At 35.1% G+C, this 14309-nt stretch overlaps 1 protein-coding gene across 2 annotated transcripts in view; it reads left to right on the forward strand.

Annotated features, from left to right (window-relative positions):
* DYNC2H1 (dynein cytoplasmic 2 heavy chain 1) overlaps positions 1-14309 on the forward strand; it is a 352433-nt gene that overhangs the window by 134587 nt on the left and 203537 nt on the right. For both annotated transcript variants that reach the window (XM_023208014.3, XM_023208015.3), the window contains 2 exons: positions 187-285; positions 2094-2217. In XM_023208014.3, coding sequence (XP_023063782.2) covers positions 187-285; positions 2094-2217 — 223 coding nt within the window. The remainder of the gene's footprint in view (positions 1-186; positions 286-2093; positions 2218-14309) is intronic.

Raw genomic sequence — 14309 nt, forward strand, 5'->3', positions numbered from 1 at the left:
ATATGGCTTCTGATGCAGTTAAAAACTGTATTTTTGTTTCTTTTTCATGGTTGTATATTTATGTTCTCCAAAGCTTGAGAGAAAAGATCATTTAGTAATTGATTTATAATTTCTAGAAAACTATTTCCATTTAAATGAAAGCTTATAATCATTAAAAAACATTGCTTTTCCTTTTTTTTGAACTAGAGTCGAGTGTGCCCATTTCTTATAGATCCTTCTTCCCAAGCTACAGAGTGGTTAAAAACACATTTGAAAGACTCACGTTTAGAAGTTATCAATCAGCAGGTATGTATTACTTATAATTTACATACCGATTAGGAATGACCTCTTATAGTGCAAAGATCTTTGAGTCTATAATCAGAAAACATAGATTAAACACTGGGTCCTATTGTGTGGGACCTGGGGTGAGAGATATAACTCTTAGCTTCAGTTTTCTACTTTGTAAAACAGAGATAAGAATATTTATTTGATTCTGGGTATTGATCTAAGCCCTGGGAATTTAATAGTAAGTTCCTTCCCTTATGAAGATGACAGTCTAGTAGGTTAGAGAAACAATTAAATAAGCTTTACAGTAAGTCATGACTAATGACGCAAGTGTATGAGGCTGTAGGAGTAGGAGCTTCTAAGTTAGCTTTGAGACTGAGAAAAGCCTTCTAGCCTTTTAGCATATTTACCTCTGAATGCCTCTCATAATTTCCAATTTCTTTAAATCATTGACAGACATCTTTAATGTATCCCAAGATTTGATAATTGTTCAGTGAAATGTATCATAGTCTTTTGGGTAGTGACTTCTCAGTTTCATGTTTATCTTGCAGAGGAAATTATTTTTGGTTAGGTTTTTATTATTTTTTTAAAGGAAGACTAGTATATGATTAATTTTCATACATAATTTTCAGGTGTTTCAAAAATTACCTCTAAAAGTTACTTTACTTGTAAAATGGGGCTATCTACCTAATTTTTTTGTGGTAAGAATAATTACAAATTAGATAATATATAAAAATACTTTAATAATCACTTATGGTTTGCAATATTATATATAATATTACATATAGTTATAGATATACAGTCATATACATATAAGTAACTATACTGTATATCTCTATATAGTTATATACATTATAAGTACTATAAATCAAGTTATAGTTATATACATTTAAGTATATAACTATATTATATATCTTATATACATGTAAGTATATAACTACATATATATCTATGGTTATAGGTATATGCATATAGGTACTATATATATAGTTATAGTTATATCCATAGAAGTAGCTATATAGTTACTGTTATATATATGTACATACACACATATATATACACACACACCACACATACACACACACCACACATACACACACAGACACATGCCTGGAGTGATATTTAAAACTACTCCTTCCCTATCTAGAAAGCCTTAAAATTCTTGATTATTGAATTTTGTCTGAAGGTTCTTTTCAGAATTATTAGACCTATCCACCAAGAAAAGTTTACTAGAATTCATCATCTTGCCTTTTTTCCCCCATTCAATGTGTGATTCTGAACATAAGCAAAGTAGGGTTCTTATTAATACCTAGGTGAATAATTTATTGCATATAGAATTTGAAGTTGTGTTTCTATAACATTTTGAAATTACTGTAGAAAATTGAAGAAAGGCTTTTGTATTTTGGGGGAAATACAGAGTTACTATTCAGTGGTTACAGTCATACAAGATGAAAAAGTTCTAGAGATCTGTTTTGCAACATTGTGCTCATAGTTAACAATTCTGTACTGTACACCTAAATATTGGTAAAGAGGTTAGATCTCAGATTATGTGGATTTCTTTTTTAACCACAATTTTAAAAATGTTAAAACTCTTATTTTTCCTATTTGTGTATTTAAATTGTGAAATTTTTTTGATAATTTATTCAACTAAAATCATTACCAAATATTTATGAGTAGAAAAACAGTAATCAATAATTTGAATTGTTAACATGCATATTAAATTTTTAAACATTCATATTATTCCTGTTAATATCTTCATTCATAATCTTTAAGGATGTTTATAAAATTAAAGTAATAAAAGAATTAATATTTTTCTTTTATTCAATTAGGATAGTAACTTTATCACAGCTCTTGAATTAGCAGTACGTTTTGGGAAAACCCTTGTTATACAAGAGATGGATGGTGTAGAACCTGTTCTTTATCCGTTATTGAGACGAGATCTGGTTGCTCAAGGTAAATAATTGACACTTTCCAGAGTGTAAATATTTTTAAAATTTCCAAAGTAAGTAATTAAACCAGGTGCAAGCTTTCAAGAGTCCTCTTGCAGTAGTGTCACACATGATGGGCTTAATTCCTTTAGCAATAAGTTGTGACAATATGTGTAAAATGTTACTTATCAGGGAAGCTCAGTAGAGACCTAGTACCCATAGTTTACTGGGGGTTGATTATGTAAGCACATTCTCCCTAGCACATTACAGAATTCTAGACTCCCTGAAGGAAAGCAGGTGTAGCATAAACCATATTTTTTGTACAAACAGTTTAGGCACAGTGAGCCACTTTTTTGAGTTCTGAGGATGGTGCGAACTCTCCCAAAATCTAAGTTCCCAGGTGCCGGTTATGGGCCAACTTTAAACAGCCCTTTCTAAAGAGTCTCAGGATTGCTATGTTAACTCTTTTCTGCGTAGGAACCCAGCCCAGTCTTGGATTATTAGAAAGCGATTCCTAGAAACTTAAAGAGCATATCATGCAAAGCGTATACATATACATATATAGACATGTACATATATGTACATGTATGTATGCTACGTATGTTGCTAACACAGCAAACTTTAAATAGAAAATTGGTGTTACTGGGGCAAGGCAGAGAAATAACAAAGTGTGCACTGTTCTTTAATGATCTATTGTCCCTCATGTAGATATGCTTGGCCTAGTACTGGTTGATATGTTATGAGAACTCAAGTAGTGGGACCTTTGCCTTTGTAACATTATCCTCTTAATATATTTTATGGGCATAAAGGGCAGGGAATAGCTGAGCTACTATATAACAAGAGAAGCTTTGTAATCAAGAAAGTGACCTTGCTAGAGTGCGGTTGTCTTGCAGAGCTCAGTTTCTGGTCCTTCTGTTGGGGGTAACTCAGATCTGCTGAGCTAGTTTCTTGCTATGCTATCTTAAGGAGGAGAAAATGAACCTTTAGGGCCATCTCAATTTGACATTCTTCATTCTATACGGTAGTCCTGAAGGACTCATTAAATATAAATCTCCGTGAGTTCTGGTTAGTGTTAGGTTTTAATGGTTTATGTGGCATTGTCTGTGTATAGAGTGTTGACTAGATCCCTTGAAAAGAGTGATAAATTTTATATCATGATTGGTTCACATTTTGAGCTGTTCTAGGTAGTTGTGCAAGGTTATTTAGGTCAACTTGTTTATGTCAGAATTAGGAAAAGAGAGTTAATCATTGCCCCATCTTACTTTTTCCATCTTCTCCCCAGGGTTGGGTGTATTCATGTCACTCTAGTCTATAATTCCCTTTGTGTATATCCCAGATATTGTCCTTTTCAAGAGTGATAAGTTACACATGAGTTGCCATTTTTTCATCATACGTTAACTCTGGGGACAGAGGATGGTAGTCCTAGAACACATAAAACAAAGTTTGTGCCAAGTTTGTTTACATCCCAGTGTCCTTAATCTAAGATATATGAATTGCTTTTCTACTTACTGTGTTTAAAGCAGACATAAATACAGGAATCGAATGTACTTCTCTTCTACAAATTTATGCTCTTCAGAAATCTTCTTAAGTATTTATTGATCATAGAAGAGCAAGGTATACTTCTTCAAATTCTCTTTTTTTTTTTTTAATTATACTTTAAGTTCTAGGGTACATGTGCACAACATGCAGGTTTGTTACATATGTATACTTGTGCCATGTTGGTGTGCTGCACCCGTTAGCTCGTCAGCACCCATCAACTCATGATTTTCATCAGGTATAGCTCCCAGTGCCATCCCTCACCCCTCCCCCTTCCCCATAATAGGCCTCAGTGTGTGATGTCCCCCTTCCAGAGTTCAAGTGATCTCATTGTTCAATTCCCACCTATGAGTGAGAACATGCAGTGTTTGGTTTTCTGTTCTTGCGATAGTTTGCTGAGAATGATGGTTTCCAGCTGCATCCATGTCCCTACAAAGGACACAAACTCATCCTTTTTCATGGCTGTGTAGTATTCCATGGTATATATGTGCCACATTTTCTTAATCCAGTCTGTCACTGATGGACATTTGGGTTGATTCCAAGTCTTTGGAATTGTGAATAGTGCTGCAATACACATAAGTGTGCATGTGTCTTTATAGCAGCATGATTTATAATCCTTTGGGTATATACCCAGTAATGGGATGGCTGGGTCATATGATATTTCTAGTTCTAGATACTTGAGGAATTGCCATACTGTTTTCCACAATGGTTGAACTAGTTTACAATCCCACCAACAGTATAAAAGTGTTCCTATTTCTCCACATCCTCTCCAGCACCTGTTGTTTCCTGACTTTTTAATGATTGCCATTCTAACTGGTGTGAGATGGTATCTCATTGTAGTGTTGATTTGCATTTCTCTTATGGCCAGTGATGATGAGCATTTTTTCATGTATCTGTTGGCTGTATGCATGTCTTCTTTTGATACCCTCTGCCCACTTTTTGGTGGGGTTGTTTTTTTCTCATAAATTTGTTTGAGTTCTTTGTAGGTTCTGGATATTAGCCCTTTGTCAGATGAGTAGATTGCAAAATTTTTCTCCCATTCTGTAGGTTGTCTGTTCACTCTGACGGTAGTCTCTTTTGCTGTGCAGAAGCTCTTTGGTTTAATTAGATCCCATTTATCAATTTTGGCTTTTGTTGCCGTTGCTTTTGGTGTTTTAGACATGAAGTCCTTGCCCATGCCTATGTCCTGAATGGTGTTACCGAGGTTTTCTTCTAGGGTTTTTATGGTTTTAGGTCTAACATTTAAGTCTCTAATCCATCTTGAATTAATTTTCGTATAAGGAGTAAGGAAAGGATCCAGTTTCAGCTTTCTACTTATGGCTAGCCAATTTTCCTAGCACCATTTATTAAATAGGGAATCCTTTCCCCATTTCTTCTTTTTGTTAGGTTTGTCAAAGATCAGATGGCCGTAGATGTGTGGTATTATTTCTGAGGGCTCTTTTCTGTTCCATTGGTCTACATCTCTGTTTTGGTACCAGTACTATGCTGTTTTGGTTACTGTAGCCTTGTAGTATAGTTTGAAGTCAGGTAGCATGATGCCTCCAGCTTTGTTCTTTTGACTTAGGATTATCTTGGCAATGCAGGCTCTTTTTTGGTTCCATATGAACTTTAAAGCAGTTTTTTCCAATTCTGTGAAGAAAGTCATTGGTAGCTTGATGGGAATGACATTGAATCTATAAATTACCTTGGGCAGTATGGCCATTTTCATGATATTGATTCTTCCTATCCATGAGCATGGTATGTTCTTCCATTTGTTTGTGTCCTCTTTGATTTCACTGAGCCGTGGTTTGTAGTTCTCCTTGAAGAGGTCCTTTACATCCCTTGTAAGTTGGATTCCTAGGTATTTTATTCTCTTTGAAGCAATTGTGAATGGAAGTTCATTCCTGATTTGGCTCTCTGTTTGTCTGTTACTGGTGTATAAGAATGCCTGTGATTTTTGCACATCAATTTTATATCCTGAGACTTTGCTGAAGTTGCTTATCAGCTTACAGAGATTTTGGGCTGAGATGATAGGGTTTTCTAAATATACAATCATGTCATCTACAAACAGAGACAATTTGACTTCTTGTTTTCCTAACTGAATACCCTTGATTTCTTTCTCTTGCATGATTACCCTAGCCAGAATTTCCAACACTGTGTTGAATAGGAGTGGTGAGAGAGGGCATCCCTGTCTTGTGCCAGTTTTCAAAGGGAATGCTTCCAGTTTTTGCCATTCAGTATGATATTGGCTGTGGGTTTGTCATAAATAGCTGTTATTATTTTGAGATACGTTCCATGAATACCGAATTTATTGAGAGTTTTTAGCATGAAGGGCTGTTGAATTTTGTCAAAGGCCTTTTCTGCATCTATTGAGATGATCATGTGGTTCTTGTCTTTGGTTCTGTTTATATGCTGGATTACGTTTATTGATTTGTGAATGTTGAACCAGCCTTGCATCCCAGGGATGAAGCCCACTTGATCATGGTTGATAAGCTTTTTGATGTGCTGCTGAATCCAGTTTGCCAGTGTTTTATTGAGGATTTTTGCATCAATGTTCATCAGGGATATTGGTCTAAAATTCTCTTGTTTTCTTGTGTCTCTGCCAGGCTTTGGTATCAGGATGATGTTGGCCTCATAAAATGAGTTAGGGAGGTTTCCCTCTTTTTCTATTGTTTGGATAGTTTCAGAAGGAATGGTACCAGCTCCTCCTTGTACCTCCGGTAGAATTCAGCTGTGAATCTGTCTAGTCATGGACTTTTTTTGGTTGGTAGGCTATTAATTATTGCCTCAATTTTGGAGCCTGCTATTGGTCTATTCAGGGATTCAACTTCTTCCTGGTTTAGTCTTGGGAGAGTGTAAGTGTCCAGGAAATTATCCATTTCTTCTAGATTTTCTAGTTGATTTGCGTAGAGGTGTTTATAGTATTCTCTGATGGTAGTTTGTATTTCTGTGGGGTTGGTGGTGATATCCCCTTTATCATTTTTTATTGTGTCTATTTGATTCTTCTCTCTTTTCTTCTGTATTAGTCTTGCTAGCGGTCTATGAATTTTGTTGATCTTTTCAAAAAACCAGCTCCTGGATTCATTGATTTTTTGTAGGATTTTTTGTGTCTCTATCTCCTTCAGTTCTGTTCTGATCTTAGTTATTTCTTGCCTTCTGCTAGCTTTTGAATGTGTTTGCTCTTGCTTCTCTAGTTCTTTTAATTGTGATGTTAGGGTGTCAATTTTAGATCTTTCCTGCTTTCTCTTGTGGGCATTTAGTGCTGTAAATATTCCTCTACACACTGCTTTAAATGTGTCCCAGAGATTCTGGTATGTTGTATCTTTGTTCTCATTGGTTTCAAAGAACATCTTTATTTCTGCCTTCATTTCATTATGTACCCAGTAATCATTCAGGAGCAGGTTTGTTCAGTTTCCATGTAGTTGAGCGGTTTTGATTGATTTTCTTAGTCCTGAGTTCTAGTTTGATTGCAGTGTGGTCTGAGAGACAGTTTGTTATAATTTCTGTTCTTGTACATTTGCTGAGGAGTGCTTTACTTCCAATTATGTGGTCAATTTTGGAATAAGTGCGAGGTGGTGCTGAGAAGAATGTATATTCTGTTGATTTGGGGTGGAGAGTTCTGTAGATGTCTATTAGGTCCACTTGGTGCAGAGTTGAGTTCAATTCCTGGATATCCTTGTTAACTTTCTGTCTCGTTGATCTGTCTAATGTTGACAATGGGGTGTTGAAGTTTCCCATTATTATTGTATGGGAGTCTAAGTCTCTTTATAATTCTCTAAGGACTTGCTTTATGAATCTGTGTGCTCCTGTATTGGGTGCATATATATTTAGGATAGTTAGCTCTTCCTGTTGAATTGATCCCTTTACCATTATGTGATGGCCTTCTTTGTCTCTTTTGATCTTTGATGGTTTAAAGTCTGTTTTATCAGAGAGTTGGATTGTAACCCCCACTTTTTTTTGTTCTCCATTTGCTTGGTAGATCTTCCTCCATCCCTTTATTTTGAGCTTATGTGTGTCTCTGCATGTGAGACGGGTCTCCTGAATATAGCAAAGTGATGGGTCTTGACTCTTTATCCAAAAGCTATGTACCCAGCGCAAAGAAACTAAAAATCTTGAAAAAAGAATGGAAGAATGGATAACTAGAATAATCAATACAGAGAAGGCCATAAACGAACTGATAGAGATAAAAACCATGACACAAGAGATATGTGACAAATACATAAGCTTCAGTAACTGACTCGATCAACTGGAAGAAAGAGAATCAATGATTGAAGATCAAATGACTGAAATGAAGCGAGAAGAGAAGTCTAGAGAAAAAAAAAGGAAAAAGAAATGAACAAAGCCTTCAAGAAATATGGGATTATGTGAAAAGACCAAATCTGCGTCTGATTGGTGTACCCGAAAATGAGCGGGAAAATGAAACCAAGTTAGAAAACACTCTTCAGGATATCATCCAGGAGAACTTCCCCAACCTAGTAAGGCAGGCCAACATTCAAATTCAGGAAATACAAAGAACACCACAAAGATACTCCTCGAGAAGAGCAACTCCAAGATGCATAATTGTCAGATTCACCAAAGTTGAAATAAAGGAAAAAAATGTTAAGAGCAGCCAGAGAGAAAGATCGGGTTACCCACAAAGAGAAGCCCATCAGACTAACAGCAGATCTCTCGGCAGAAACTCTCCAAGCCAGAAGAGAGTGGGGGCCAATATTCAACATTCTTAAAAGAATTTTAAACCCAGAATTTCATATCCAGCCAAACTAAGTTTCATCAAATGCTTAGAGATTTTGTTACCACCAGACCTGCCCTACAAGAGATCCTGAAGGAAGCACTAAACATGGAAAGGAACAACCGGTACCAGCCATTACAAAAACATGCCAAAATGTAAAGACCATTGATGCTAACAAGAAACTCTATCAACTAACGAGCAAAATAACCAGCTAATATCACAATGACAGGATCAAGTTCACACATAACAATTTTAACCTTAAATGTAAATGGACTAAATGGTCCAATTCAAATTCTCTTTCTTTCTCTCTCTCTCTTTTTTTTTTTTTTTTTTTCAACTTTGTTTCCTATGTGCTTAGGAGCTCAGCCAAGGCAGAAGGTAGATGTGGCAATTTGCAGTTGGTAAATAGTTGAAGACAATTGGACCAGCTAACTGTATAGAAGTTGTTCAGGGAGAGGCTAGTGTAGTTGGCTAATAGTTTTAAGTTTTATGAACAGTAGACATCAAAAGTATTTTTCATTAAGCATTCCAGTCCTTTATGGTTGTTTTATTTCCATGTTGAGTTTGAGTATGGAACCAGGAATTATACTAGAGATGACAGCTAAACATTTGTGCTTGGTTCTTTTAGTCCAGATGCCTCTCTTTAGGCATGGGTGCTTCAGAGACAGGCATATATGTATATGCAACATAAAGGTTAAATTTGTGATTGATTGTTGTCTCTGTTTTCAAAAGGTATTTCTTCATATGGATGTGTCTTTCGTAGTCCAATTGCATCTGGGTGACCCAATGGCCTGAAGACTGGTAGATCAGTGTTTTTCTGTTAGGAGCAGTTTTGTCTCCTAGAGAATATTTGGCAATGTCAGGAGACATTTTTGGGTGTCACAGCTGGAGTGGAGGGCCACTATGCTAGAGACATCTTAAAATGGACAGGACAACTACCTACAACAAATAATTTCTCAGCACAAATTGTCAATAATGCTAAGGTTGAGAGACCTTAATCTAGTTCCCTAGTTCCAACCCATGAGTCTCTGGACAGGTATATTTTAGTTGGTCTCAGAGTGGCATGTTTTCTAGCCAGGAGCACTACTTGAAGTGAGCTCATTGTACAGAATATTCAATGCTATCGATTGCCAGAAATTGTACTTGTGGCTAGTTGATGGGTATAGCATTGCATTGGATTTGCTCATCTGTGAGATTATTTGTAAATATCTGTAATTCTGTGTACCTGAAGGATATAGGGACCAAAGACAAGGATTGATTTACAGTTGCCTCAATTACTTCCAAAGCTGCCTCTTGCAAGGGCTGTGATTTAAACCTAGCCACATTTGTGTACAAGATATAGGGGCTATGGTAAAATTTCCAGGGATGGAACATGCTGCTTTTTATAGATCAAGAGGGTATTCAGATGTTAGTTATCTTTCTTTCTTTGTATTCAGTGGCTGTAAAGTAAGCAGTTTGTCTATAGTGGGCTGTGGGATATCTCCTTGTGAAATCTTTATTTCCTTCTTTGTGTGCCAGAGATTTAGATTTGCCTTTTATTAAGTCCCATTCATCTTGAGTTAGTTGTGCCTGAGTGGTATGCAATACGATTTGAAAAGTTTTCCCACTGGAGACCATTATCAAAATTGTATCTATATAATGGAATGGAATTTGGACCTATGTAGAGGTTCTCATGGTACTTGAATTCATCTAATTCATCTATCTCAGTTGATAATATATTTCTGAAGAGTTTGGACCTATAAAGGTGTCCTGCGTATAATAGCTGAACTGATTTTGGTCTTCTTCCCAAAAGAATATAAAAAATAAATAATTAGTAATAATTAACAATATCCCAGTCTACATACTAAGTATCAGTTATGACAGCAGTTTTTATAGTCATTGTTATGTCAGGTACTATGGAATCTATGGTGGCCACTGCCTGGTTTAAATTTGAATGGTCATAGTAAAACTTCAAGCAGCATTAGTTTCCAAAATTCAGACAGATGAAATTGTGGAGCACCCCTGCCTGGTGTAAAAATACAGATTCTTTTTCACTTTCTGTCAGAATACATTTCTTTCAGCTGTAAATATTGATAGTATTTGGGTATACCTTATAGGTTGATCTTGCCTGAATCTTTATCTGATTGTTATAGAAGTAACCAAAGATATCACTATGAATGCATCTAAATATATTCATGTATCCAAGAACCCCAAATATTCATTCTATTATACATGTTGACTGAAAAAAACAAACAATAACAACAAAAAATACCCAAGCCTGATGTTGGTTCAGAAAACAACAATAGCCATGTAAATTGGCACTTTCCCTGGCAAGGATCCAGAGACCAAATCTTGTACCTGTGCCTAATCATTCTGTCTTTAGTTATTTATCTAAAGTACAATACAGATTTTGTGTTCAGAGGAAAAAAGTAATCAAAATTAACTGCATCACAAGTTAATTCCAATGTAAATTAAGAATTCATACAGTTAAGACTGTATTGGTCTCTCTAGTTGTACATTTGATATTTTCTGTAAGAGATGAGACTTACACTGAAGAGTCTTTTTTAGACAATAAAATATTTATTTTAAAATATTTTCAAAAATGTTGTATCAAAGTAGTACACACATGGGTTATAAAGTCAAATGATACAGAAGTGCAGCAGCATTCTGTTCCTCCCCTCCCATGACTAGTTCTACTCACCAAAGAACAGCATTTATTTTTTATTTTAATTTTTTATGTAAATATAAATATGCATAAAGAAAAGAATACCTAAATTTATAGCTACTGAGTTTTTACAAATTGAATACACCTGTATAAACACCCAAACCAAGACATAAGAGCTTTATTAGCACTCCAGAAGCCCTCTTATTTAGCACACCCCTGCTCCACAAGGATAACCACATTCCGAACTTATAACAGCATGGAGAAGTTTTGCTTTTTTTGTACTTTGAGCAAATGAGAAAGAAAAAAAGTAGCACCTAACTACTCTAGACTGAGATCTGGCCAGATTCTAATAGCTTGGCCTTTGTGTACTCCTGTTGAACATAAATCATTTCACAAAACACCAACATTAGAGAGGTCACTCTCTGACCACAGTCATGTTTGAGCACAAAAAACAGGAATACTTTCCATAACACAAAAATAACCAAACATTCTCTTATCCCAGTTAATATGACTCTTTCTTCTTTACCAATTACAGTTTAGTCCCACTCCATTTCTTTTACCTCCTACATAAAAATTATGATATCAAACCATTGTTTGCTCTTTCTGATCATACCCAATTCCCAGGAAAAGTACATTTTTCTTGAATTATTTATAAATCACCTAACACAAGCCAAAATCCTATTAAGAAGCCTCTATTAATTCCTTTTTACTGACACAATGCACAATTTCCCGTGATGTTCTATCTTTCATTGTAAAGAGCTGGTAAACGTGAGCTATGGCTCTTTAAACACTGGTTTTACTTTGTTTTGCTCGTATTGTGTTTTTTTATGTGTCTGTCAGCTTTGGTTACGTTATATTTTTTAGGTGATTGTTTTATCGAAATTATCGCATAGTATATATTTTAAATAATATTCTCATCTTTTCAATGTCTGTTGGCTTTGTAATGGTGTTTCATTTTTCCTGATATTGATAATTTTTATTATCCTTTTCATGGATTAATCTTGATAGGGATTTATCAATTTTACTAATCTTTTCAAAATACCAATTTTCAATTTTTTAAATTTTAATTTTAGATTCACAGGGGACATATGCAGGTTTGTTTAACAAGGGTATATTGCATGATGCTGTGTTTGGACTTCTATTGATCACATCACCCAGATAGTGGACATAGTACCCAAGAGGAAGTTTTTTAGCCCGTGATCCACCCTCACTTTTGGAATCTCCACTATCTAATGTTCCCATATTTCCCAAGTCTATGTTTAGCTAACCAACTTTTAATGTTGATTTTCTGTACTGTATTTTAATATTGATGTTGCTCTTTATTGTTTCATTCCTATTACTTTCTCCAGATTTTATTTAGTCTTTTCTAGATTTTTGAAACAGAAAATCAAAATATTGATAGTCTTTTCTTTTTTCTAATATATGCATTTATGTCTATTAATTTTCCTTTAAGCCCTTCTTCATCTTCCTACCCAGGTTTTAGTTTCTTTTTTTGACTCATAAATTACTTAGCATTTTGTTGTTTAATTTTCAGGTGGTTGGAGATTTTCTAGTTACATATTTGTTATTGATGTGTAGCTTATCTCCACTTAGTCATAGAACTTATTGTAAAGTATTTTAATTTTTTGAATTCTGTTGAGCCGTCTTTCTGTTCTGGCATTTGGTTAATTTTTATAAATGTTTCATGAAAGTTGAAAATTGTATGAATTTTGCTCTTCCTTGGTTTAATTTTCTGTACAGGTTAATTAATAGTGTCAAGTTTGTTAATTGTGATGTTCAAATCTATGCCCTAATTTCTTTTTTTCTCTTTGCTTTATCATATATTGAGATAAGTATCCTAAAGTTTCTGTGATTTTGAATTTGTCTTTTAGTTCTATCAATTCTCGTTTTAAATATTTTGAAAGCTTTGTTATTAGATGCATACATTTTTGGAAATGTGTTATCTTTCTATTCGTTGTCTTATTTATCATTATGAAATGCTCTTTATCTCTAGAAATGTTTCAAGTTTTAGAGTCTGATATTAGAGTGGTTACACTAACTTTTTTGGCTAGTATTTACATGGTATGTACTTTTCTGTTCTTTAACTTTCAACTTTTTTGTTGGTGTGTTTTTTAAAATATATTTTATTGTGCATATTTAAGGTTTACAGCATTATATTATGGGATACATATAGATCATAAAATGCTTTACTGTAGTAAAGCAAATTAACGTTATCTATCAATTTACACAGCTAGCCCCCTTTTTGTGTTTGAAGAGCAGCTAAACTCTACTCTTTTAGCAAAGCATCCCAAATGCAATAGAGTTTTGTTACCTATAGTCCTGATGTTGTACATTGGATTTTTAGACTTAATCATCCTACATATCTGCTATTTTGTATTCTTTGACTACATCTCCCATCCCCTCCTTCGTTCGCCTGCTACCTACCCCTGGTAAATACTATTTTATTCTCTGTCTGTATATTTGAGATCAAGCAGGAATTTTCTGTCTATGTCTGGCCTACTTTACTTAGTATAATGTTTTCCAGGTTTATACATGTTATGGCAAATGGCAGGATCTACTTCTTTTTTATGACTGAATATTATTCCACTGTGTGTGTGTGGGTGTTTGTGTATACACATCATGTTTTCTTTTCTTTTCCTTTCTGTTTTTTAGAACGGGGTCTGACTCTGTTGCCCAGGAGTGAGTACAGTGATGTGATCACAGCTCACTGTAACCTCGAACTCTTGGGCTCAAATGATCCTCTGGCCTCAGCCTCCTGAGTATGTTGAACTATAGGCACATACCATCATGCCTAGCTAATTAAAAAAATTTTTTTTTGCAAAGATGAGTTCTCAGTAAGTTTCCCAGATGGATCTTGAACTTCTGGTCTCAAGTGGTCCTTCTGTCTCAACCTCCCAAAATGATGCGATTACAGGCATGAGCAACCATACCTGACCCACATTTTCTTTATCCGATCTGTTGATGGACATTTAGGTTGTTCCCATGTCTTGGCTGCTGTGAATAGTGCTGTGAAGAAATGGGAGTGCAGATATCTGTAGGAGGTGGTGACTTCATTTCCTTTCGGCGGATACCCAGAAAAAAGATTGCTAGGTCATGTGGTAGTTCTATTTTTAATTTCTTTAGGAACCTTCCTATTGTTTTTCATAATGGCTGCACTGGTCTTCATTCCTACCAACAATTCCCTTTTCTCCATACCTTCACCAACATTTGTTATCTCTTGTCTTTTTGA

This window comes from Piliocolobus tephrosceles, chromosome 13 (assembly GCF_002776525.5).
Source record: "Piliocolobus tephrosceles isolate RC106 chromosome 13, ASM277652v3, whole genome shotgun sequence".
Classification (NCBI taxonomy): Eukaryota; Metazoa; Chordata; class Mammalia; order Primates; family Cercopithecidae; genus Piliocolobus; species Piliocolobus tephrosceles.